This window comes from Salmo salar, chromosome 03 (assembly GCF_965601325.2).
Source record: "Salmo salar chromosome 03, fSalSal1, whole genome shotgun sequence".
NCBI classification, from domain to species: domain Eukaryota; kingdom Metazoa; phylum Chordata; class Actinopteri; order Salmoniformes; family Salmonidae; genus Salmo; species Salmo salar.
The window spans coordinates 77,092,521-77,118,777 of NC_138293.1; the positions used below are offsets into that span (position 1 = coordinate 77,092,521).

Consider the following 26,257-nt stretch of genomic DNA (forward strand, 5'->3'; position numbering starts at 1 on the left):
AATGGCTGAGTTCACAGAGAAAGGACGATACTATTAGGGCGGTGCTGTTGGTGATCGTCGCAATGCAATAACATTCAATATGGAGTACATAGTACTGGGCTTCTTATATTTCGGCTACTGCAAATAGATAAGTATCCATTAACTGTCTAGTCATTCCATCATTTAGTGAATCTGTTTCGGAATTCTTTAGAGCGCGTAGGCTATGTATTTGATGCATTGTTACATGACAGGCGTTGTTCTGATAGCAATTTGGTGCGGTGACAGTTAAACTGTCAAACTGTTGTAACATTTAGATACGTATTAATGTAGCAATATTTCAAATGATAAATGTTATCCTTGCAACGAACTCAACAGCGTGTGGTGGCGATTCTAATTTGTGTACAAGCTTGGTAGTGGCTAAAGCGCTATTGAACGTATTGTAGAATACTCGGTTACTAGGTTAAAGGTTAGGGACATCGCTCTCAAATAGTTCGTCGTCGGATCGTGTATGATCTTAGGTAAGAGACTAGGCCTACGCTCTGTAGGCAACGCTGTATTATATGATTTGCACGGTGCACTTGAACTAGCCTGCCTAAAACAAATAAATCACGGTTCAAACACCAACTATACAGTATGTAATCCTATCAGGTCGAGGCTACCTCGCATTTAATTTTAATTCATTACACATATTTACATTTTCACTGTTGAAATTAGTCAAGTTAGGTATTCATTTACAGTCAAGTTAGTCATTTTAATAAGAGAGACTGGTCCTAAAGCACTCTTAGCTCTCTGTCCTCCACTGCCACGTGTTGCACACCCTCTATCCTTATAACCCTTTGAAACTCCTCTCCTCCACTGCTAGGATGCGCAATGCAGCGAGTGCCTCTTTGTCTCTGGGATCGCTGGGTCTGCTGCGTCTCTTCGGGGTCCCCTGGTCCTGGAGCTTAGCAGCAGGCTTCGGGGTCTTTCTGGGCACAGGTGGTTGGAAGTACCTCTACATCGTAGTCCGTACTGCCAAAAGAGACCTAAAGTGAGTGCCTTTAATTTGTTAAGAATATGTAGTGTGCTTGCGTCAACTTCTACTACCATAAAAAATAAACACATTTAGACTGCTGAAGCAGGCACACACATTTTCTTCAGGAAATGTAACTTTTACTAGTTAGTCATCATCACTATAGGTAATGGTAAAATAGTAACATTCTCTCCCTAATCTCCCTCTCTGTACTCCTTCCAGTGGCCTTTATGTGTTGTTACGAGTCAAGATAGCCTTGTGGCACCACCTACGACGCAACTCCAATATCCCCTCCATCTTTGCCCAGACAGTGAAGCAGCACCCAAATAAACCCGCCCTCATCTACGATGCCACAGGAGAGACGTGGACCTTCACCCAGCTGGACCTTCTGTCTAACGCTGTGGCCCAATGGGCTCTGGCCCAGGGCTGGGCCCCGGGGGATGTGGTGGCCCTCTTCATGGAGAGCCGGCCCTTGCAGGTGGCCCTCTGGCTGGGCCTGGCCAAGGTGGGGGTGGAGGCAGCACTCATCAACTTCAACCTGCAGAGGGACGCTCTCCTGCACTGTGTTGGAGTGTCTGCGTCCAGAGGGATCGTGTTCGGAGCCGAGCTGGCTGGTGGTAGGTAGAGGTCGACCGACTATGATTTTTCAACGCCGATACCGATTTATTGGAGGACCAAAAAACATTTTTTATTTTTTTATTTGTAATAATGACAATTACAACAATACTGAATGAACACTTATTTTAACTTAATATAATACATCAATAAAATCAATTTAGCCTCAAATAAATAATGAAACATGTTCAATTTGGTTTAAATAATGCAAAAACAAAGTGTTGGAGAAAAAAGTGCAATATGTGCCATGTAAGAAAGCTAACGTTTAAGTGCCTTGCTCAGAACATGAGAACATATGAAAGCTGGTGGTTCCTTTTAACATGAGTCTTCAATATTCCCAGGTAAGATGTTTTAGGTTATAGGAATTATAGGGCTATTTCTCTCTATACGATTTGTATTTCATATACCTTTGACTATTGGATGTTATTATAGGAACTTTAGTATTGCCAGTGTAACAGTATAGCTTCCGTCCCTCTCCTCGCTCCTACCTGGGCTCGAACCAGGAACACATCGACAACAGCCACCCTCGAAGCAGCGTTACCCATGCAGAGCAAGGGGAACAACTACTCCAAGTCTCAGAGCGAGTGACGTTTGAAATGCTATTAGTGCGCACCCGGCTAACTAGCTAGCCATTTCACATCGGTTACACCAGCCTAATCTTGGGAGTTGACAGGCTTGAAGTCATAAACAGCGCAATGCTTGAAGCATTGCGAAGAGCTGCTGGCAAAACGCACGAAAGTGCTGTTTGAATGAATGCTTACATTTTACATTTACATTTTAGTCATTTAGCAGACGCTCTTATCCAGAGCGACTTACAAATTGGTGCATTCACCTATAATATCCAGTGGAACAACCACTTTACAATAGTGCATCTAAATCTTTTAAGGGGGGGGTTAGAAGGATTACTTTATCCTATCCCAGGTATTCCTTGAAGAGGTGGGGTTTCAGGTGTCTCCGGAAGGTGGTGATTGACTCCGCTGTCCTGGCGTCGTGAGGGAGCTTGTTCCACCATTGGGGTGCCAGAGCAGCGAACAGTTTTGACTGGGCTGAGCGGGAACTGTGCTTCCTCAGAGGTAGGGAGGCGAGCAGGCCAGAGGTGGATGAACGGAGTGCCCTTGTTTGGGTGTAGGGCCTGATCAGAGCCTGAAGGTACGGAGGTGCCGTTCCCCTCACAGCTCCGTAGGCAAGCACCATGGTCTTGTAGCGGATGCGAGCTTCGACTGGAAGCCAGTGGAGAGAGCGGAGGAGCGGGGTGACGTGAGAGAACTTGGGAAGGTTGAACACCAGACGGGCTGCGGCGTTCTGGATGAGTTGTAGGGGTTTAATGGCACAGGCAGGGAGCCCAGCCAACAGCGAGTTGCAGTAATCCAGACGGGAGATGACAAGTGCCTGGATTAGGACCTGCGCCGCTTCCTGTGTGAGGCAGGGTCGTACTCTGCGAATGTTGTAGAGCATGAACCTACAGGATCGGGTCACCGCCTTGATGTTGGTGGAGAACGACAGGGTGTTGTCCAGGGTCACGCCAAGGCTCTTAGCACTCTGGGAGGAGGACACAAGGGAGTTGTCAACCGTGATGGCGAGATCATGGAACGGGCAGTCCTTCCCCGGGAGGAAGAGCAGCTCCGTCTTGCCGAGGTTCAGCTTGAGGTGGTGATCCGTCATCCACACTGATATGTCTGCCAGACATGCAGAGATGCGATTCGCCACCTGGTTGTCAGAAGGGGGAAAGGAGAAGATTAATTGTGTGTCGTCTGCATAGCAATGATATGAGAGACCATGTGAGGATATGACAGAGCCAAGTGACTTGGTGTATAGCGAGAATAGGAGTGGGCCAAGAACAGAGCCCTGGGGGACACCAGTGGTGAGAGCACGTGGTGCGGAGACAGATTCTCGCCACGCCACCTGGTAGGAGCGACCTGTCAGGTAGGACGCAATCCAAGCGTGCGCGGTGCCGGAGATGCCCAGCTCGGAGAGGGTGGAGAGGAGGATCTGATGGTTCACGGTATCAAAGGCAGCAGATAGGTCTAGAAGGATGAGAGCAGAGGAGAGAGAGTTAGCTTTAGCAGTGCGGAGAGCCTCCGTGACACAGAGAAGAGCAGTCTCAGTTGAATGCCCAGTCTTGAAACCTGACTGATTAGGATCAAGAAGGTCATTCTGAGAGAGATAGCAAGAGAGCTGGCCAAGCACGGCGCGTTCAAGAGTTTTGGAGAGAAAGGAAAGAAGGGATACTGGCCTGTAGTTGTTGACATCGGAGGGATCGAGTGTAGGTTTTTTCAGAAGGGGTGCAACTCTCGCTCTCTTGAAGACGGAAGGGACGTAGCCAGCGGTCAAGGATGCGTTGATGAGCGAGGTGAGGTAGGGGAGAAGGTCTCCGGAAATGGTCTGGAGAAGAGAGGAGGGGATAGGGTCAAGTGGGCAGGTTGTTGGGCGGCCGGCCGTCACAAGACGCGAGAGTTCATCTGGAGAGAGAGGGGAGAAAGAGGTCAAAGCACAGGGTAGGGCAGTGTGAGCAGGACCAGCAGTGTCGTTTGACTTAGCAAACGAGGATCGGATGTCGTCAACCTTCTTTTCAAAATGGTTGACGAAGTCATCCGCAGAGAGGGAGGAGGGGGGGGGGAGGGGGAGGAGGATTAAGGAGGGAGGAGAAGGTAGCAAAGAGCTTCCTAGGGTTAGAGGCAGATGCTTGGAGTTTAGAGTGGTAGAAGGTGGCTTTAGCAGCAGAGACAGAAGAGGAAAATGTAGAGAGGAGGGAGTGAAAGGATGCCAGGTCCGCAGGGAGGCGAGTTTTCCTCCATTTCCGCTCGGCTGCCCGGAGCCCTGTTCTGTGAGCTCGCAGTGAGTCGTCGAGCCACGGAGCAGGAGGGGAGGACCGAGCCGGCCTGGAGGATAGGGGACAGAGGAAATCAAAGGATGCAGAGAGGGAGGAGAGGAGGGTTGAGGAGGCAGAATCGGGAGATAGGTTGGAGAAGGTTTGAGCAGAGGGAAGAGATGATAGGATGGAAGAGGAGAGAGTAGCGGGAGAGAGAGAGCGAAGGTTGGGACGGCGCAATACCATCCGAGTAGGGGGAGAGTGAGAAGTGTTGGATGAGAGCGAGAGGGAAAAGGATACAAGGTAGTGGTCGGAGACTTGGAGGGGAGTTGCAATGAGATTAGTGGAAGAACAGCATCTAGTAAAGATGAGGTCAAGCGTATTGCCTGCCTTGTGAGTAGGGGGGGAAGGTGAGAGGGTGAGGTCGAAAGAGGAGAGGAGTGGAAAGAAGGAGGCAGAGAGGAATGAGTCGAAGGTAGACGTGGGGAGGTTAAAGTCACCCAGAACTGTGAGAGGTGAGCCATCCTCAGGAAAGGAACTTATCAAGGCGTCAAGCTCATTGATGAACTCTCCAAGGGAACCTGGAGGGCGATAAATGATAAGGATGTTAAGCTTGAAAGGGCTGGTAACTGTGACAGCATGGAATTCAAATGAGGAGATAGACAGATGGGTCAGGGGAGAAAGAGAGAATGTCCACTTGGGAGAGATGAGGATTCCAGTGCCACCACCCCGCTGGCTCGATACTCTAGGGGTATGCGAGAACACGTAGTCAGACGAGGAGAGAGCAGTAGGAGTAGCAGTGTTATCTGTGGTGATCCATGTTTCCGTCAGCGCCAGGAAGTCTAGGGACTGGAGGGTAGCATAGGCTGAGATGAACTCAGCCTTGTTGGCCGCAGACCGGCAGTTCCAGAGGCTGCCGGAGACCTGGAACTCCACGTGGGTCGTGCGCGCTGGGACCACCAGGTTAGAGCGGCAGCGGCCACGCGGTGTGGAGCGTTTGTATGGCCTGTGCAGAGGAGAGAGAACAGGGATAGGCGGACACATAGTAGACAAGCTACAGAAGAGGCTACGCTAATGCAAATGAGATTGGAGTGACAAGTGGACTACACGTCTCGAATGTTCAGGAAGTTAAGCTTACGTTGCAAAAATGTTATTGACTAAAATGATACAGTACTGCTGGCTGGTGGAGTAGGCTAGCTAGCAGTGGCTGCGTTGTTGACTTTGAACGTGTAGCTGGCTAGGTAACCTCGGTAGTTTCAGTACTACACCTTGTCATGATACAAAGCAACTTTGTAGCTAGCTAACATAACACTAATCAAGACGTTCCTTGTAGTGTATTTAGTTTCAACAATGCTGCTCGTCGGTAATAGTTGGCTAGGTTAGGAAAAATGGCGTCGCGGGGGACGGAAATAGCTGGCTAGCTAACCTCGATGGCTGGCTAGCTAACAATTATCAATTAACAATTATCAAGCTATGACAAAGACAACTAGGTAGCTCGCTAGGTAACACTGCACTAGTCAAATCGTTCCGTTGTGAAGTATTAGTAACTACAGCGCTGCTAGTCGGTAACGGATGGCTATCTGGCAGTGGGTTAATGATGACTAGGTGTGTTGAGTAAGTCTGGCGCCGCGTCGCGGCTGGCTAGCACACCTCGATAATACTCAAACTCAAGCTACACAATTATCTTAGATACAGAGACAGCACAGACAACTATGTAGCTGGCTAACTAACACTAACACCACACTAATCAAGTCGTTGCATTGTAATGTAATAGTTTCTGCGGTACTGTTAGTCGGTAGAAGTTGGCTAGCTAACAGTGATGACTAGCTAGCTAGCAGCTAGCAGTGTTGACTACGTTAGGAGGACGAAGATAGCTAGCCTCGATAATTACTCAGTTACTCTAAACTACACAATTATCTTTGATACAAAGACGGCTATGTAGCTAGCTAAGAAGAATTGCTCAGATCAAACAAATCAAGCCGTTGTAATGTAGCGAAGTGGAATATTACCTGTGGAGCGAAGCGTGGTGCGACTGCTTACGAGCCTGCTGGTGCCTACCACTGCTCAGTCAGACTGCTCTATCAAATCATAGACTTAATTATAATATAATAAACACACAGAAATACGAGCCTTGGGTCATTTAATATGGTGGAATCCGGAAACTATCATCTCGAAAACAAAAAGTTTTTTCTTTCAGTGAAATACGGAACCGTTCCGTATTTTATCTAACGGGTGGCATCCCTAAGTCTAAATATTCCTGTTACATTGCACAACCTTCAATGTTATGTCATAATTACATAAAATTCTGGCAAATTAGTTCGCAACGAGCCAGGCGGCCCAAACTGTTGCATATACCCTGACTCTGGATTTCTTTTAGCTAAATATGCAGGTTTAAAAATATATGCTTGTGTATTGATTTTAAGAAAGACATTGTTTATGGTTAGGTACACGTTGGAGCAATGACAGTCCTTTTCCGCGAATGCGCACCGCATCGATTATATGCAGCGCAGGACAGGCTAGATAAACTAGTAATATCATCAACCATGTGTAGTTAACTTGCGATTATGATTGATTGATTGTTTTTTATAAGATAAGTTTAATACTAGCTAGCAACTTACCTTGGCTTCTTACGGCATTCGCATAACAGGCAGGCTCCTCATGGAGTGCAATGTAAAGCAGGTGGTTAGAGCGTTGGACTAGTTAACCGTAAGGTTGCAAGATTGAATCCCCAAGCTGACAAGGTAAAAATCTGTCGTTCTGCCCCTGAACAAGGCAGTTAACCCACCGTTCCTAGGCCATCATTGAAAATAAGAATGTGTTCTTAACTGACTTGCCTAGTTAAATAAAGGAGTAAAAAAATGAAAAAAAATGGAAAGGAAAAACATCGGCTAATCGGTGTCCAAAAATACCGATAACCGATTGTTATGAAAACTGGAAATCAGCCCTAATTAATGGGCCATTCCGATTAATCGGTCGACCTCTAGTGGTAGGTGGGATTCAGAGATGGGGAAATGTGGGGTTTGGGGTCTGTATTCACAAAGCGTCTCAGAGTACGAGTGCTGATCAAGGATCGGGTCACTCCTCTTATTCATTATGATTTAAAAGGCAAAACTGGTCCTAAATCAGTCAATGCAGGCTTCTTCTTGCAAGCATTCCAAAGATAATTTCCAATGTTCTGATGGCCTGTTGCAATATTCCATCTCAGAATTCTGTCTCTGTACATCTGGGTGGGTCAACTGTCTGGCAACAGTCTTACGTCTGCTTATTTCAGACATCTAACTATCATTATAAAGCGTTCCAACAATTTTTTTCTGATGGTCTGTTCCAATATTCCATCTCAGAGTTCTGTCAGTTGATTCTGTCTGGGTGGGTCAACAGTGATGTTTTGTCTGCTCATTTGTTTTGTTGCACTTTTATTGTCAACATTCTATGCATAATGCATCAGTGCGTTATCTTTCTTGTAATTATGATTTGTCTCTTCCCTTGACAAGGTAGTTAATCGATAACTACCTTTCAATTCTGTATTCACTCTCCCAGTGAAAGTCCCCTTCTGAAATATCCTGTGGCTCACTCCTCTACTCTCCGTCTTCTATCCCTCTCCGTCTTCTCTCCGTCTTCTATCCCTCAACTCTTCTATCCCTCTCCCTCTTCTATTCCTCCTCTATACCTCTCCCATCCCTCTCCCTCTTCTATCTCTCTCCCTCCTCTATCCCTGTACTCTCCCTATCCCTCTTCTATTCCTATTCTATCCCTCCATCTCTCTCCCGTCATCTCTCTCCCTTCTTTCTTTCTCCCCCTTTCTCTCTGCCTCATATCTCTGCCTCTATTTCTCGCACTCCTATCTCTCTCCCTCCTCTCTTTCTTTGTTTCCTCAGCCATGTTGGAGGTGAGCTCATCCCTGAGCCCGTCGATGGTGCGGTTTTGTACAGGAGAGCTCAGTGTAGACTGTCTGGCCTCCCTGGCTGCCCAGAATCTGGACTATATCCTGGCTTCGGCCCCTACACTGCCCCCTCCTCCCTGCATCCCACCCAAGAGCTTCAATGGTGAGTGTCCTCCTTCCCCTCACATCTTATTGTTCATCCAGTCTCCTATAACCTGTGGCTGGACACTTATTTTGAAGCATTTCAGAATGTAATATTGTGTATAACATCATAATACTACACACTACTATGCTCTCTTGCTGCCAAGGTAACATATACCTCACGATCTCTGGCCGTCTCCAACAAGATAAAATGTATCTCGCCATATGTAAAACAGTTTAGCTGGAGTCCACAACTATCTGCTAATACCCATCTCACATTGACAGCTTAGTAGGTCAGAGCTGACGGGTAAAATGAGCCCACATGAAAAAAAATGGATCTGTATGCATGGAGTGTTTTCCACATGAATATTCCACTGTCATCCTCACTTTTTCAAGTGAAATAAAATAGTTCAGTCACTTTTCCTTGTCACTCACTGTCTCACTCAGACAAAGAGCTGTAATTACCAAGACTAAATTGGAAGCTCTTTCCCTAAGATGATTGATCCATCCCAATTTCCTGGTGATTTTGTATTCTACTCAGTCCTGGTTATTTTTTGGTATCCGTGTCACAGATTCAATCTAGGGCAGATGTGGCTTTGATTGACAGCTCCAGGTGTCAGCTGAGCTTTGAGTAAATCATGTGTTGTTAGTATGAACTTATCTCCAGGGCAAATTAACTTCTCCTCACATACCCTCAGCCAATTCCATGTATTTTATTTATTCCAGTACTAGCATACCTGATTTAACCTGTCAACTAATCATCAAGCCCTTGATTAGATGTATCAGGCCTCCTGAGTGGCACAGCGGTCTAAGGCGCTGCATTACAGTGCTAGAGGCGTTACTGCAGACCCTGGTTCGTTCCCAGGGCCGTGATCGGGAGTCCCATAGGGCAGCGCACAATTGGCCCAGTGTCGTCCGGGTTAGGGGAGGGTATGGGGGTTAGGCCATCATTGTAAATAAGAATTTATTTAACTAGGCAAGTCGGTTAAGAACAAAGGTTACATGTACAGTTGAGGTCGGAAGTTGACATACACCTTAGTCAAATGCATTTAAACTCAGTTTTTCACAATTCCGAACATTTAATCCTAGTAAAAATTCCCTGTCTTAGGTCAGTTAGGATCACCACTTCATTTTAAGAATGTGAAATGTCAGAATAATAGTAGAGAGAATGATTGATTTATTTCAGCTTTTATTTCTTTCATCACATTCCCAGTGGGTCAGAAGTTTACATGCACTCAATTAGTATTTCTTAGCATTGCCTTTAAATTGTTTAACTTGGGTCAAATGTTTCGGGTAGCCTTCCACAAGCTTCCCACATTAAGTTGGGTGAATTTTGTCCCATTTCTCCTGACAGAGCTGGTGTAACTGAGTCAAGTTTGTAGGACTCCTTGCTCGCACATGCTTTTTCAGTTCTGCCCACATATTTTCTATAGGATTGAGCTCTGGGCTTTGTGATGTCAACTTCAATACCTTGACTTGATGTTCTTGACTTGATGTTCTTCAGCTATTTTGCCACAACTTTGGAAGTATGCTTGGGGTCATTGTCCATTTGGAAGACCCATTTGCGACCAAGCTTTAAATTCCTGACTGATGTCTTGAGATGTTGCTTCAATATATCCACATAATTTTCGTACCGCATGATGCCATCTATTTTGTGAAGTGTACCAGTCCCTCCTGCAGCAAAGTACCCCCACAACATGATGCTGCCACCCCCGTGCTTCACGATTGGGATGGTGTTCTTCAGCTTGCAAGCCTCCCGCTTTTTCCTCCAAACATAAAGATGGTCATTATGGCCAAACAGTTCTATTTTTGTTTCATTAGACCAGAGGACATTTCTCCAAAAAGTACCATTTCTGTCCCCATGTGTAGTTGCAAACTGTAGTCTGGCTTTTTTATGGCGGTTTTGGAGCAGTGGCTTCTTCCTTGCTGAGCGGCCTTTCAGGTTATGCCGATATAGGACTCGTTTTACTGTGGATATAGATACTTTTGTACCTGTTTCCTCCAGCATCTTCACAAGATCCTTTGTTGTTCTGGGATTGATTTGCACTTTTCGCACCAAAGTACGTTCATCTGTAGGAGACAGAACGCGTCTTTTTCCTGAGCGGTATGACGGCTGCGTGGTCCCATGGTGTTTATACTTGTGTACTATTGTTTGTACAGATGAACGTGGTACCTTCAGGTGTTTGGAAATTGCTCCCAAGGATGAACCAGACTTGTGGGTGGAGGTTTACAAAACACATTCTGATGTCTTGGCTGATTTCTTTAGATTTTCCCATGATGTCAAGCAAAGGGGCACTGAGTTTGAAGGTAGGCCTTGAAATACATCCACAGGTACACCTCCAATTGACTCAAATGATGTCAATTAGCCTATCAGAAGCTTCTGAAGCCATGACATTTTCTGGAATTTGCCAAGCTGTTTAAAGGCACAGTCAATTTTAGTGTATGCAAACTTCTGACCCACTGAAATTGTGATGCAGTGAAATAATCTGTCTGTAAACAATTGTTGGGAAAATTACTTGTGTCATGCACAAAGTAGATGTCCTAACCGACTTGCCAAAACTATAGTTTGTTAACAAGAAATTTGTGGAATGGTTGAAAAATGAGTTTTAATGACTCCAACCTAAGTGTATGTAAACTTCTGACTTCAACTGTATATATTTATTTATTTTTATCAGGTGTACTAGAATGGGAATTAATTGAATACGTGGAACAGGCTGGGAGTACTCAAGGAGAGGTTTGGGAAACTTTCTCTTGGGTATTTCTTAGTCAATCTCAGGCGTATCAGTGGGCAGCCCAGTCAGTGAACTGGCCATCCCAGAGTTATGGAGATGCAGGGGTTTTGCTAAATGGGCTATCTGGGGTCTCTGTGCTCTCGTTTAGATGTGGTGTGAGGACAGTGTGAGTGGGTGTCCGCATCTTGGTTTGCGTGGGTACCAGTTACCACTTGTCTCTCTGGTTGTGATTGTCAGTCTCACTGTTGTAAATAGAATGTGTTGTTTCAGTCATGTTATTTAACCTTCCCTTCCTCTCTCCATCCTTCGCTCCCTTCCTTTTATCCTTCCCCCCCGTCCCTCTCTTCACCCTTTCCTCTCTCTCTCCTCTCTCCATCCTCCCCCACAACCACCAACCTCAACAGATCGTCTGTTCTATATATACACCTCAGGCACCACAGGACTCCCTAAAGCTGCCATAGTGGTGCACAGTCGGTGAGTCTCTCAGTCTCAGCATCCTAATATCCAGCAGCGATACACTTGTCTAGTGTTTCTGCGTATGATGATTCCCAATGCTATAGCTTAGCACCCACTGCATTCATGTTTTTGATTATTGAATCCTTTTTGTATTGTTCTATCTTCAGGTATTACCGTATCGCTGCTTTTGGATACCATGCTTTCCGCATGCGCCAGGATGACATCATCTATGACTGCCTTCCCCTCTACCACTCTGCAGGTGTGTGTCTTCTCTTCATTCGTCTCTCCATCTTTTGCTTCTGTCCCACCACCTTCCACTGTCTTTCAGGAGTCATTTGGTTTGGTCTGACAGTGTGGTCCTGATTCTCCTCCTCAACCTGTCACCCTCACTGGCTGTCCAATGTTCCTCTCCTGTACAGGTAACATCATGGGTGTAGGCCAGTGTCTCATCAATGGACTCACTGTGGTGGTGAAGAAGAAATTCTCAGCCAGTCGCTTCTGGGAAGATTGCATCAAGCACAACTGCACTGTAAGTAGAAAAAAGCTTATGTATCCTTTTCTATGAGCATAGGAAGAACATCCTGACTCTTGAGTGGTCGATGTACAGCTATAAGCGTTTTGATTGAAACCCGCATTGAATTTAAATCTGATGTCTACGCTGTTCCCCATCCGTCCACTAGGTGGTGCAGTACATAGGGGAGATCTGTCGCTACCTGCTGTCCCAGCCGGTGCGGCCATCTGAGAAGGGTCACCGGGTTCGCCTGGCGGTGGGGAATGGGCTGCGCCCTAGTGTCTGGGAGGCCTTCACTGAGCGCTTTGGGGTGGCACAGGTTGGGGAGTTCTACGGAGCCACCGAATGCAACTGTAGCATCGCCAACATGGACGGCAAGGTAGGGGTCATGGGCAATGTTGTTAACTGCCTCAATCAACAATTATGTAAATAATAGAGAGCAATATTTTTTTGCTGAAGACTGCGACTTTTATAGAGCCGCAATACAATGTGGTGTACCTCAAGGATCTATTCTTGGGCCATTATTATTTCTTAATTACATAAAAGGATCTTCCTGTGGTATCAAATACTTTTTATGTCTTCTCCACTGACAAGGTGGGAGCTTGTGGGTTCAACAGCCGCATCCTGCCCAATGTGTACCCAATCCGCCTCATGAAAGTGGATGAGGAGACCACTGAGCTGGTGAGGGACAGGCACGGCCTGTGTGTGCCCTGCCGTCCTGGTAAGTAAATGGGCACCGATATCAAAAATCTACATTTTTAGACACGATATCGATAAATATAGGACTTTTACAAAACCAACTCTGTGTGTGAATGTTAACCTGGGTAACTGTAAAGCATGTTGTGAAAAATTTATGTAAAAAGGGATTCATAACTACACTTGGATAGATTGACCTCTCCATGTACGACTCCTCTCTTCAGGGGAGCCAGGGCTGCTGGTGGGAAGGATCAACCAACAGGACCCGCTACGGAGGTTTGATGGCTACGCCAACCAGGACGCCACCAGGAAGAAGATCGCCAACAACGTCTTCAAGAAAAATGACTCGGCATATCTGTCAGGTAAACCCATAGGCCCTTAGTGTGATTAAACAATAATTATGGATTTAATGTTTACTTCGATTATCATACTTGGAATTAATGCTTTTATATCCGTCCTTATCTTTACCACAATGTAATGTGTAATCAACTCGCCTCTCTCTACCTCCTCCCAGGGGATGTGTTGGTGATGGATGAGCTGGGCTACATGTACTTCCGGGACCGCAGTGGGGACACGTTCCGCTGGAGAGGAGAGAACGTCTCCACCACCGAGGTGGAGGGAACACTGAGTGGTCTGCTGGGCCAGGCCGATGTGGCTGTGTATGGGGTAGCTGTACCAGGTGAAATGAAGTTCACATTATGTGCACCATGTTACATGTATGATAGTGACAGGAGGTGAAACCAGGAGTTACTCTCCACTTAAAGGCCCATTGCAGTCAAAATTCTGTTTTCCCTGTGTTTTGTATCATTGTACAGCTGATGAAACAAACTCTGTAAAAGTGTTAACAAAATTGACCAGTGCTATTTCCTGATAGTTGCTGGTTGAAAATATAATCTACACAGGAACTTCTAATCAGCAGGTTTTGCCTGAGTGGAGTTTCGGCTTGCCTGGGGACATCACCAGGTGGTAATTCTAGTTAATCGGCCAATAAGAGTTCCAAACCTTTCTGCCAGTAACAGCTAGTTTTCAGTTGTCTCCTATCCACTCAAACCACTCCCAGGCAAAATTCTTGCTTGAGAAATAGCTTTTCTTTAGCAAAAAAACTATTTTAATTTTTTTTAATTTTAATGGAAAAATATCACTATTGTACTTAATTGTTACCCAGAAATGATTTGATATTGATGTAAAAACAGCTGAATTGGGCCTTTTTAAATGTTGATTTGACAGCATTGTCCCTGTTAAATAAATGTAAAAATCGACCAGTCAACAGGGTGATTAGGAAGACTTGTCTTTGGCCCTTTGCAGCATGGTGTTGTGAAAAGCCTGATGTGTATGTTTGTCTCTCCGTAGATGTGGAAGGGAAGGCAGGGATGGCTGCCATCGCAGACCCAACAGGGACATTTGACTGTGACGCGTTCCTGCGAGGGGTCCAACAGGCCCTGCCTCCTTACGCCCGCCCCGTGTTCCTACGCATCTCCCCACAAGTAGACACCACAGGTGAGTGGACTGGACACAAGGCTAATTCTAATGTGAAATATTGATCAATTGTATTTTTTATAAGGCCTTGCATGAAGCATCTAATGCTCATTCCAAGAAATAATCAAATATATTAATGACCTATTTTCTTTGTTTTCCTCCTAGGTACCTTTAAAATCCAGAAGACCCGGTTGCAGAGGGAGGGATACGATCCACGCTTATCAACCGACCAGATCTACTTTTTGAACTCCAGAGCAGGGCGTTATGAGGCTGTGAATGAGGAGCTACACAGTGCTATAGTGGAGGGTAGAATGGCTCTATGAGATGGACTACTTTAAGCTGGGTTTACACAACACGTTTATCAGGCTGCTTTGAGCCACAGCTTGTTATAGCTACGTTAAATCTAATCACATAACTGTTTTCGCGAGACACGTATGTATGGACAATCCTCACGACCAAGTGAGGAATGTTGTAGTGTGTGTGACCCCTGTCTGTGCCACATGGTTTAGTGTGGCACCACTACGTTGGCAAGACAACAAAATACTACAGGAAAGATGGTCGTTTAGTGCGAGAGGCTCAGCCATGTTAGGATTGTGAAAGTCATGTAGTGCAGACCCGGCTTTAGGAAAGTGACCGTCAAGGTGTCAGATACTGGAGACTGTGATATGCTGGAGTGGAAAAGCCTTATCATGCCGTTATAATGCAGTGTAAGACTTGTCATAAGCATGCATGACCCCTTATCATGTCTTATCAACTCATAATGATCCTGTCTAAACATCCGGCAATTTTTTGTCAGTTGATATTTTCATATGTTGTGAAAAATAACATAGTATAAGCCTTATTATAAAGGCTCATCTGTGCTTAGAACACATTATAAAGCATTACACCTGCAGGCTTTAAGTAGTGTTATTGCTGAAGTCTCCATGTATCAGTGTTTCTCCCTACACCAGCTCCCTAGTCTAGATCTGGGGACCGAAGGGCTACTGATCAATCAATAGGGAAACCTTAGTACTGTTACAAAACCATGCTTTAACACTGTATCAATAATATCCAAGGACAAGCTTGGATGAGGGCTTTTTCCCCCTCTTTACTTCTTCATTTGTGTTTCTTAGTTTAGCTAAATGAAAACGTTCAAGCCTTCAACACTACAATGCACATAGAGTAGAGCAAGTTTTCACTTGAAACCAGGACTTCTGTTACAATGACAGCATTTGTCTGTTTGTTACAATGAGAGTGTAAAAGAGATGAGAGCCGGGACTGAATATACCACAGTCGTTGAGAGACCAGTCTCTTGAAGAAGATTGTGTTCCAGGCTATTTGCTCCCAACCTTGTAATAGTAGTGTGCCACCATGTAAAGAACAAAATACTGAACAGGTATTTAGCAATACTTGAGTGTCCATGTTGGATGAAGTGTTGCTACCTGTGTGTTGGTAGTATGATAGAACATGCTGCAGCTGAACAAGCCTCGTATTCCAAACACTATCTAACCGTAGGAGTTTCCATTGTGAGATTACTTTTTTTTTTTATGTAAAACTAAACCCGATTACGTAACATGGATGATATGCACTGACTGACCACTCAGGTTCACACACATTGATATTCTGTGCCTTGTGGGAACCCTGTGGGAACCCTCTGGGAGCCCTGTGTGTCCTGGAACTATTGGGGTTTGATGCTTAACCTGACTAAGGAACTCCAATACATATGAGAGAACACTATTTAAACAATATCTTGAAAATCTTTCAGTGATAATGGCTGCCTTATTATTATGTAATAAAGCAATTTTTCAGAGTAATATTGTAGATAGAATTGATTGTGAACATTAATCTAGCTCTCCATTTTCATACATTTGTTTAGGTGTAACTCAAAAATAAAGGTTTGTAAAAGACACCAGTGTTATTTTATTTTGTGATTCAGAACAGAGTTATAAGGGCTCTGACATTCTAGGACAAACTTGTACCTTTTTAGGGCTGCTAACTAGTTTCAGGTCTACCTATTTCAAGACTTGCTACTTTTCAAGTCAACATGTACGCTGACTGTCCAAAACAATAGGAACACCTACTTTTTCCATGACATAGACTGACCAGGTGAAGCTATGATGCCTTATGTGTATCACTTGTTAAATCCACTTCAATCAGTGTAGATGAAGGGGAGGAGACGGGTTAAAGAAAGACTTTTATGCCTTGTGACAATTGTGTATGTGTGCTATTCAGAGAGTGAATGGGCAAGATAAATGGGGTATGGTCGTAGGTGCCAGTGGCACCGGTTTGAGTATGTTTAGAACTTCAACGCTGCTGGGTGTTTCACGCTCAACAGTTTCCTGTGTATATCAAGAATGATCCATCACCCAAAGGATATCTAGCCACCCTGACACAGCTGTGGGAAGCATTGGAGTCAACATGAGCCAGCATCCCTGTGGAATGCTTTCTACACTTTGTAGAGTCCATGCCCTGACAAATTGAGACTGTTCTGAGCACAAAAGGGGTGCAACTGAATATTAGGAAGTTGTTCCTAATGTTTGGTATACTCAGTGTATATCATCAGTAGACACATAATACTCACAAACATAAGACCATTACATGCTTTATTCCAGACTGTCCCTTCCAAGTGATCAGCCTCCATCATCTAGGACTAGGTAGTAAACTCAACTGGATCTATCTGTAAGTAACTGAGCCTCCACTGCTTGTTAGTAATGAACCCCCATGGAGCCCTCTAGAGCTCCACAGCAGCAGACAGCCGGACGGGCAGCAGTCTCAGTGGGTGTTCCTTACAGGCCGTGCAGAAGTAAGGAAACACCCGGGGTGAGATGACGTCTGTAAACGTATAGAGGGGTGTCCTCTCCCGAGGGTCAAAGAAGGTCACCTTGCCCCTGTCCATGTCCAACACCACCCTGATGACCTGGGGCTCCTTCCTCATCATGGTCAAGGGTGCCCACGGTGCCGTGCACGCCTTGTGCTCGCCGTTGCGGAAGCGTATAGTCCAGAAGCCCTCGGCTGGCGTCAGCACGTGCTTGCCCTTCCTGTTGATGGACTCGCTGGCCACGCCTACCACCCAGTACGTGTTAGCCTTTACCTCTACCTCCCAGCTGTGGCGGCCAGAGCAGAATCCCTCAGAGCCCAGTAACTCAGCGCTGATGTCAAACCTCTCGGGGTTGTTTGGGAGCTTGAAGACCTGGGAGCAGCACTGGACCACGGTCAGATCCTCAGACAGGATGAAGCAGCTAGCGGCTGTGTTGGGGTCCAGAGTCACAGGAGCTGGGGAGAGAGGAGAAGAGATGAGCCTCAAATGGATGACAGAGATGATCGAAAGGGCAGAACTGAGATTAAATTGAATATATAGAATAACTTTATTTCCTGTGAGGAAACAGTACAGTCACTTCTACTGACTCATATTTGATTAATACTCACTATATTGAATGATGCTCTTCATCTTGTCCCAGATGTTGAACTTTACAGAACCCAGGTGCTTTGCCACATCAATCAGAGTTCCAGGAATCATCTTTGGATCCAGCGGCATATGCCAGGTTCTGAAATGACAACATTCAGTGAAGACTCATATCCTGTCTATTATACCAGCGAAAATATATCTTCTTTTACCATGAAATTGATGTATGATGGATTGTATCATATTTATTGCTATTTTGTGTCAAAGTAAAGTTCATTTTAACATGATGATCTGTTTTTTTTAAAGGTAGACTCAGTGAAATGACATTGCCCACGAGCAGCACCGCAGATATTGCGATGAGCGAGATGCAAGACTTTCACACAGTCATACAGAGTATCTATGTGTGCATGGGTTTGCTTCATGCTGTTAGAGTGTGGTAGGGACCAAAACAGCTAAGAAGTTTACCCTCGCGCTTCAACGCTCTTAGTTATTGTATGCTGTTTACTTTGTGCACCTGCGTCATATCGCTGAGTCTACCTTTAAAGGCTCTTTTCAATCAGTTACGCTTAAGCCGACATCCGCATAGCAGTTGTTTTGGCGATGTCGGAGATGGAACTGTGTTAGAGCTGTCAAATACACAAGCGGCTCCTGGCATTACACCTAAAGTGGACATTGCTGTTGGCTGCACGGAGACGCCTTGTTTACAATTTAGAATACTGGAGTTTGAGATGTAATCTACACCTCAATTAGGCTGATACAAATTGTTATTATTTAGTTTTATGATTTTCTATTTGAGTGTCATTATTTCTATATTGCCTAAACTTTGTCATTTTAAACTTTCAACGTGAGTGGGAGGGGTGTGACTATGATCAAGAGCATCTGCTCACCATTCTGACAGCTCCAACACAGCTACACCTTCGACACCGCCAAAACATCAGCAATGCAGGTGTCGGCTATCGCTGGTTAAAGATCTATCTGATTGATTCTAGGCCTAAGTAAAGATAATAATTGAATCTGGAAACACACATTAGCCTTAGATGTGTCTGCCACATTCACTAGCTAGATGACTGTTTTCATTAGTATATTATGGGCACACGATAGTGAGGCAGTATGGGTCTCTGTCTATTTTTGTATTTTGCCTCTGTTAGCTCATGACATCAACCCATGGGTCAAACGAATGGCTATTCCTGACTCTACTTACCTCTTGATGATATCCTTGTAGTTCTGAAAAGCAAGTAAATGTATCACTTTTAGATGGACAGCTACAATATTCCACATGCATGTTATGTTTCTATATTTTAGTCTTTATTTTGCTATGGGAATTCCCTTTGTACTGTAAGTAGGGTTTAACTTCATACTGTGTATACCTGTAAGAATGGGATGTCCGGAGACCTCATCTCTTGCTCTACGGTTCTGATGGTGTTTGAGAGGGATATCAGTTCGTTGGACATCTCCTCAATCTTCTCCTTTAGAAGCAGACTCTTTTGATCCTCCTCTGCCTTCAGAACATTCAATCTGGCTGCCTCCTCATCTCTCAGGAACTGGTGAAGGGTTTCAAACTCATCCTTTATCTGCCTTTCAGTATGCTCAACCTGGTTCTGGAATTAGACATGTTTAGACATGAAAGACCTGAAACACTCAATGAACCCAGGTTACATTACTGATGATGTGTTCCATGAGCATTAGAAGATGTATTGATCCAGATAGGACACCATCAAAATCTTTCTAAAGTGCTAGAAATACAATACCCCACCTTGATGTGCTCTGCCGTTTGATCACAGACGACCATAGCCTTCTTGAACAGCTGCAGCTTCTCCTTCAATGGGGTCAATGCAGTCTTGAGTTCCTCCTGGAATGTAATGGCAAGATATTTACACTTTAACACATACTACAGGGTCAGGCTGGCCATAAGCCAGGCTGTCAACAGCACAATGTGTTGGTTTCATCTGTCAGGTACCGCTGCATCGCAGCCCCATCACAGCATTCAGCTGCATGTGTAAAAGTTCCCAATACCTCCTTGACTGGAAGATCCAAATCAATTGATAGCTGGACCTAGCTAATGCCAGGGCAACATTAATAGAGTCTGGATCATGTGACTGAGTGACAGAGAGGGTGGAGACGATGATGAAACAAAAGACTACACACAGATTCAGAAAGTCAATGTGCCAGAGCAATGTAGAAAGTTTGGACATTGAGTTTTCTGCATTGAGGCACACTGAGCTCATGATCCATGCTCTGTTGATGTTGTCTTTGAGTATTAAATTCTAACATTAAAATGTTTCTTGTTCCTAAAACAGGGTCAAAGACAGCTGGTGGGCCAGGGGAGGAGGGGAATGTAGAGGGGTACACTTGAGAGACCTGGGATCTGGTTTCATTCCTCCCAGGGGCCCAAGCATCGACCAACCCAACATATGAATCTATTAAAAGAATGATCAACTTTTCCAAACCCCCCTGTTAACCATCCCACTGTGTCAAAGATGGTTTCTATAACACACACGTTTTTACAAAACAAAACTGTCAAACAAAAAACTAAAAAAGTAATATATTCCTTTTCATGATGAAAGAAGTGCTGCTGGTTTAGCAACTTGTGAAAGTTTTGTGCAAGTTATTTGACAATGCGGGCGGTAAAGGATGGCAGCTGGAGGTTAGATGAGACTGAACGTACAGATGAAAGTTAGTTTCCCTCTGACAAGCAAAGTTAAGAGCGAGGGTATGGCTGATGAGAGACACATTCGGTGACAGTGACACTGACGGCACGGTGAAGACAACCAAGGTTGTGCTCGCCTACCTTACAGTCGTGTGCACCTTCCCCAATGGGGTAGAGCCTGTGCCCCTTGTGTACCACCGACGTCTGGCACTCAACACAGATGGGCTGCAGATCGTCCAGACAGAAGAGTGAGAGTGTCTCTCCGTGTTCCTTACACACCATAGGGTTATTCCTGCTGCTCATCTCCTTCTTGAAGGACTCGCAGGTCTTCTCCAGAATGGTGTTTACCACAATCTCATTCATGGAGGAATGTCTCCAGCATAGAGGGCAGAAGTGGCAGTCGTCCTCACCATCCTGGGTACTCCAGCTGTCTTGAAGGCATGTTTTACAGAACCTGTGTCTGCAGGAGAGCACAACGGGCTGGTTGAAGATAATTCCACAGAGGGGGCAGGAGAGATTGTCTTCGCTGTGCCTTGACGCCATTCTGCCTGTCAGGTTTTTAAAACAGGGCTGGCGCAGCAGCAGGGTCAGATAAGGTTACTGTGCTCCTCCCACCGCTGTTGCCGGGGTTCTCTGGGGTCTACCTCAGTTAAACTTTAATGCTTAAAGGAAATGAATATGTCCATAGGGCTTCCATCGGCTTGAGTAGTGGATATGCAAAGAAACACCTCCCACTGCATGATAAATCACAGCTATCCACCAGATATCTTTGAAGGAAGACCAGAGAGCGAGTGATAGTCCCATTTCATTGACGCAGTGTTCTGAGATCAGTGTTGTTGGAAAGGGGGGAGATTGGCACGTCAGAGTGATGATGCAAGGGGGTCTGCCTTATACAGCCAATTACATTTTGATGAGGGTGATGCAATAATCATTTGATCATTTAATAAGTCACAAGACTGGTGGGGCCAGCGTATTCCATAAGAATGATACGGTCCATCTGGGATGTCTGGGAAGAAACACAATAACCAAGAAAAGATGGGAAGATGGTGAGTATTAATAGATGGAGAGAATGTATTAGGTGGGAGGGAGGAGGGTAAGAAAATACCCCTCCACTGACCCCTGCAAAGTTTTCCACAGTCCAACTTAGCCTTGACTAAGTGCTGGGTCTAACATTTGACAAATCCCTGTCCTAAAAACAGCCCAGGGTCCAAGATGTATTAAAATACTAAATTGTTGTACAAACGGGCCTTAATTTACTCTTTTTTTTATTTTGTCCTAAATAAGTCCATTTAAGTCACTGTAAATTACTAACCTGCATTTGTTGGTAACACTTTACCCAAAGCCTACAGGTATAATTCATTATGCTGTGGTTGTAATGCATTTGTAAGACCTATAATGTCTTAAAAGGATAGATTGCTTTTTAAAAAGTTTAGCTAATTTTCAACCTAGGGTGTTGTTGTTTCTGGATGTTACTAAATAACCAGCAAGCTCTTTAAAACCGTTTGGTGGAAACAACAACACCCTAGGAAAGTTGAAAATAAGCCAAACTTTAAAAAAAGTAAACTATCCCTTTAATGTATTCATTTTGTTGTTCTGTCCAGCTTTCTGGTGCCTGACGCTCTCATTCAAATCAGAATCATGGGTTTTAGAAGAGGAACATCAAAACAGCAACACTTTTGGGCACACTTAGGGACTATTTATTGGGGACGAAGTCATTAAAGTTTAGTGGCATTTAGCTGAATGTGCATTCTGGTTGCCGAAACTATTATTATAGTAACCTAATAGTTTGGGTAGTGGGAGTTAGCCCACAAGGATCAACTCCTGCACTGGGAAAAGATTTAAACACTAAATAGATTTGCTGTCGCGGCTTACCTTGCAGTCCACCACTGCCTCAGCTATTGGGTACACTTTGTGATCCTTATGGTCAACTGACCAATGATAATCACAGATAGGCTGTAGGTCTGTGACACAGAAGATCTTCAGTTTGTCCCTGTGTTCCTCACACGTTCTCTGAGGACCTCCAGGGTAGTCGATAATGCACAGAGGACATATTTCAGAACCCTGCTGCTCCCAGAACTCATCCAGACAGAGATTGCAGAAGCTACAGCCACAGGTATGACAGCTGAGAACCACGGGAACAGAGAAGACCTTTCTACATACAGCACAGGAGAGATCATCATCCTCCAGGAGAGTGGAAGCTTTGGCCTCCATTCTCCCACAGAGCTAGAGCTGGACTCTGGTATGCATCTATAATAGGCCGCAGTGGCTCAGATATGGTTACGCTGGCCTGTGAGCCTTCGCCCCTCTGACGTTTATTTTACTCCAAGCTTTGTAAATCAAGTGTGAATTTTATAGTGACATTGAATAGCAGCCCAAGTGAATATCTACAGTGCCTTGCAAAAGTATTCATCCCCCTTGGCGTTTTTCCTATTTTGTTGCATTACAAGCTGTCATTTAAATTGATTTGTATTTGGATTTCATGTACTGGACATACACAAAATAGTCAAAATTGGTGAAGAGAAATGAAAAAAATTACTTGTTTTAAAAAAATGTCAAACGGAAAAGTGGTGCATGCATATGTATTCACCCCCTTTGCTATGAAGCCCCTAAATAAGATCTGGAAGCAACCAATTACCTTCAGAAGTCACATAATTTGTTAAATAAAGTCCACCTGTGTGCAATCTAAGTGTCACATGATCTGTGTATATATACACCTGTTATGACAGGCCCCAGAGTCTGCAACACCACTAAGCAAGGGGCACCACCAAGCAAGCGGCACCATGAAGACCAAGGAGCTCTCCAAACAGGTCAGGGACAAAGTTGTGAAGAAGTACAGATCAGGGTTGGGTTATAAAAAAATATCAGAAACTTTGAACATCCCACGTAGCACCACTAAATCAATTTTTTTGAAATGGAAAGAATATGGCACCACAACAAACCTGCCAAGAGAGGGCCGCCCACCAAAATTCACGGATCAGGCAAGGAGGGCATTAATCAGAGAGGCAACATAGAGACCAAAGATAACCCTGAAGGAGAAGCAAAGCTCCACAGTGGAGATTGGAGTATCTGTCCATAGGACCACTTTAAGCCGTACACTCCACAGAGCTGGGCTTTACAGAAGAGTGGCCAGAAAAAAGACTTTGCTTAAAGAAAAAAATAAGCATTTGTTGTTTGCCAAAAGGCATGTGGGAGACTCCCCAAACATATGGAAGAAGCTACTCTGGTCAGATTAGACTAAAATTGAGCTTTTTGGCCATCAAGGAAAACGCTCTGTCTGGTGCAAACCCAACACCTCTCATCCCCCTGAGAAAACCATCCCCAAAGTGAAGCATGGTGGTGGCAGCATCATGCTGTGGGGATGTTTTTCATCGGCAGGGACTGGGAAACTGGTCAGAATTGAAGGAATGATGGCTGGCGCTAAATACAGGGAAATTCTTGAAGGAAACCTGCTTCTGTCTTCCAGAGATTTGAGACTGGGAAGGAGGTTCACCTTCCAGCAGGACAATGACCCTAAGCATACTGCTAAAGCAACACTCGAGTGGTTTATGGGGAAACACTTAAATGTCTTGGAATGGCCTAGTCAAAGCCCAGACCTCAATCCAATTGAGAATCTGTGGTATGACTTAAAGATTCCTGTAGACCAGCGGAACCCATCCAACTTGAAGGAGCTGGAACAGTTTTGCCTTGAAGAATTGGCAAAAATCCCAGTGGCTTGATGTGCCAAGCTTATAGAGACCTACCCCAAGAGACTTGCAGCTGTAATTGCTGCAAAAGATGGCTATACAAAGTATTGACTTGGGGGGGGTGAATAGTTATGCACGCTCAAGTTCAGTTTTTTTTGTCTTATTTCTTGTTTGTTTCACAAGAAAATATATTTAGCATCTTCAAAGTGGTAGGCATGTTGTGTAAATCAAATGATTCAAATCCCCCAAAAATCTATTTTAATTCCAGGTTGTAAGGCAACAAAATAGGAAAAATACCAAGGGGGGTGAATACTTTCGCAAGCCACTGTAATTTGTGCCAAAAGAGAACCTGAACTGGAAAATTATTATCATTCGTGATTATAATTAACTACCTTTTGAGAAGAATATTATCACCTCAGAAAAAAATTTGAAATCAACTGAGGGCCTCCAGAGTGGCGCAGCGGTCTAAGGCACTGCATCGCGGTGCTAGAGACATCACTACAGATCCGGGTTTGATCCCAGGCTGTGTCGTAGCCGGCCACGACAGGGAGACCCATGAGGGGGTGCACAATTGACCCAGCATCGTCCGAGTTAGAGAAGGGTTTGGCCGGCCGGGATGTCCTTGTCCCATCATGCTCTAGCGACTCCTTGTTGCCAGTGTTTCCTCTGACACATTGGTGCGGCTGGCTTCCAGGTTAAGCAAGCAGTGTGTCAAGAAGCAGTGCGGCTTGGCAGGGTCGTGTTTCAGAGGGCGCGTGGCTCTCGACCTTCGCCTCTCCCAAGTCCATACGAGAGTTGCAGCAATGGGACAAGACTGTAACTACCAATTGTATATCACAAAAATTGTTGAGAAAAAAGGGTAAAAAGTACAACAAAAAAATCAACTGAGATCAATTTCCCTGACAGAATGACCCCTCTGAAGAGCAGCATGAAGTAAGTACAGAGACTCTTCAATGATGGACTCCAGCTACTATGCAAATGTACACCAGCGCTGACACTGGGACGCTTCTGATTCCCAGGTACTACTGACACATACACCCACACAGCCATCCAATGACAGAGACAATCAACTGAGCCCACATATGGTGGTTCATCCCACCCTACAATATAGCTGACTGAAGAGACTGACATGAGTGACCGACTTCACACTGAGCCAAGGAGGAATGGCGGCTGAGGTTAAAAACTGGGTGTTACAGCCCAAACTTTTAAGGTACTAAAAATGTTGAATAAATCATGCATGAGACATAAATAGCCTTATCTTTAGGCTATTTTACAACTTAATGTTAGATGGTTCCTAACCCTGAAAGTAGTCTATCAGCCAGGAGAAACTATTGTCCATGGTTTGAGTTTCATTAAACAGTCACTACAAACTTCAGCTAAGATTAGCCACCGCTAGCTAAAATTCAATAGAATGATTGGGGCAACAGCATAATTTCTAAAGTTTTTTTGACCAAATCACCTTAAAGTAACATCAAATTAAGTCATGGAGTTAATTTCAGTTGATTTGACTTTGAAATGTAGAATATTGCACAGTTGCCCCATCAGTTCCATCTAGCAGTGGCTCAAGTTTGCACCATAGATTGTGGTTTCTCTAAGCCCATGTACTACTTTCAGGTTAAGGAACCATCTAACATTAAGTTGTAAAATACTGAACTTATCCTTTAAGGTTATTCAGATATCTGTGAAACAGACCATAACAAACTACTCCTTTAAGCATACCTTGCAGTCCTCCAGAGCCTCTTTAATGGGGTACACCCTGTGGTCCACATACTGCCCTGTTAGAGGACACTCAGAAAAGATAGGCAGCAAGTCTGTGACACAGAAGAGTGACAGTTTGATCCAATGTTCCTCACACTTTCTCTGTGGAGGTTTCTGAGGAGGTCTTTTGATGATGCACATAGGACATACTTCAGAGCCCTGCTGCTCCCAGAACTCATCCAGACAGGGTATGCAGAAGCTGCAGCCACAGGTCTGGCAGCTGAGGTCCAATGGGACAGTGAAGACCTCACTACATACTGCACAGCAGGAAACACGTGTTCCTGGAGAGTTTTAGCCTCCATTCTACCTCAGAGCTGGAGTTGAATGTACAGCTCTTTATTGCATGCATGTGTCTATAACAGGCTGCAGTTGCCTCAGACATGGTAAATCCAGTGTTATTGAATGTGGCATTGAATGGGAGAAGGGGGAATCCACAAGTGAACAGGTCATTTGCGCAACAATTATTTTTATCTACACATG

At 44.8% G+C, this 26,257-nt stretch overlaps 2 protein-coding genes across 5 annotated transcripts; one reads left to right on the plus strand and one right to left on the minus strand.

Annotated features, from left to right (window-relative positions):
* The first annotated feature begins 18 nt into the window (after positions 1–18).
* LOC106601642 (long-chain fatty acid transport protein 1) lies at positions 19–16,195 on the plus strand. Of its 2 annotated transcripts, none has more exons than XM_045715419.2 (13): positions 19–127; positions 836–1,009; positions 1,214–1,608; positions 8,291–8,458; positions 11,573–11,642; positions 11,792–11,883; positions 12,044–12,153; positions 12,305–12,514; positions 12,730–12,856; positions 13,056–13,193; positions 13,346–13,510; positions 14,182–14,328; positions 14,473–16,195. In XM_045715419.2, exons 2-13 carry the CDS (start codon positions 843–845, stop codon positions 14,628–14,630), a joined length of 1,947 nt encoding a protein of 648 aa, XP_045571375.2. In that variant the 5' UTR covers positions 19–127; positions 836–842; the 3' UTR covers positions 14,631–16,195. The 2 variants fall into 2 exon arrangements, with proteins under 2 accessions (XP_045571375.2, XP_014049457.3); XM_014193982.3 differs by having other exon boundaries at positions 22–497; positions 842–1,009.
* A 677-nt stretch (positions 16,196–16,872) lies between these two features.
* Positions 16,873–25,933, minus strand: LOC106601623 (E3 ubiquitin-protein ligase TRIM35). Of its 3 annotated transcripts, XM_045715420.2 has the most exons (7): positions 22,209–22,315; positions 20,478–21,342; positions 19,443–19,538; positions 19,057–19,287; positions 18,891–18,913; positions 17,713–17,831; positions 16,873–17,559 (listed from the first exon to the last, which is right to left on the minus strand). In XM_045715420.2, the coding sequence occupies exons 2-7, from the start codon at positions 20,877–20,879 to the stop codon at positions 17,018–17,020; spliced, it is 1,413 nt and encodes a 470-aa protein (XP_045571376.2). In that variant the 5' UTR covers positions 20,880–21,342; positions 22,209–22,315; the 3' UTR covers positions 16,873–17,017. The 3 variants fall into 3 exon arrangements, with proteins under 3 accessions (XP_045571376.2, XP_082828611.1, XP_045571377.2); XM_082972485.1 differs by lacking the exons at positions 20,478–21,342; positions 22,209–22,315 and adding an exon at positions 25,739–25,933; XM_045715421.2 differs by lacking the exon at positions 20,478–21,342 and having other exon boundaries at positions 22,209–22,566.
* Positions 25,934–26,257: the final 324 nt, after the last annotated feature.

Bases quoted from the DNA above. Each gene is read 5' to 3' on its own strand.
- LOC106601642 (XM_045715419.2), top strand. From the start codon at position 843: ATGCGCAATGCAGCGAGTGCCTCTTTGTCTCTGGGATCGCTGGGTCTG. The intron at 11,884-12,043 runs GTGTGTGTCTTC...TCTCCTGTACAG, and splicing joins TCCCCTCTACCACTCTGCAG to GTAACATCATGGGTGTAGGC. The intron at 14,329-14,472 runs GTGAGTGGACTG...TTTTCCTCCTAG, and splicing joins CCCACAAGTAGACACCACAG to GTACCTTTAAAATCCAGAAG.
- LOC106601623 (XM_045715420.2), bottom strand. From the start codon at position 20,879: ATGGCGTCAAGGCACAGCGAAGACAATCTCTCCTGCCCCCTCTGTGGA. The intron at 19,539-20,477 runs GTAGGCGAGCAC...ATTACATTCCAG, and splicing joins AAGGTGCACACGACTGTAAG to GAGGAACTCAAGACTGCATT. The intron at 18,914-19,056 runs GTATACACAGTA...CTTGCTTTTCAG, and splicing joins CGGACATCCCATTCTTACAG to AACTACAAGGATATCATCAA.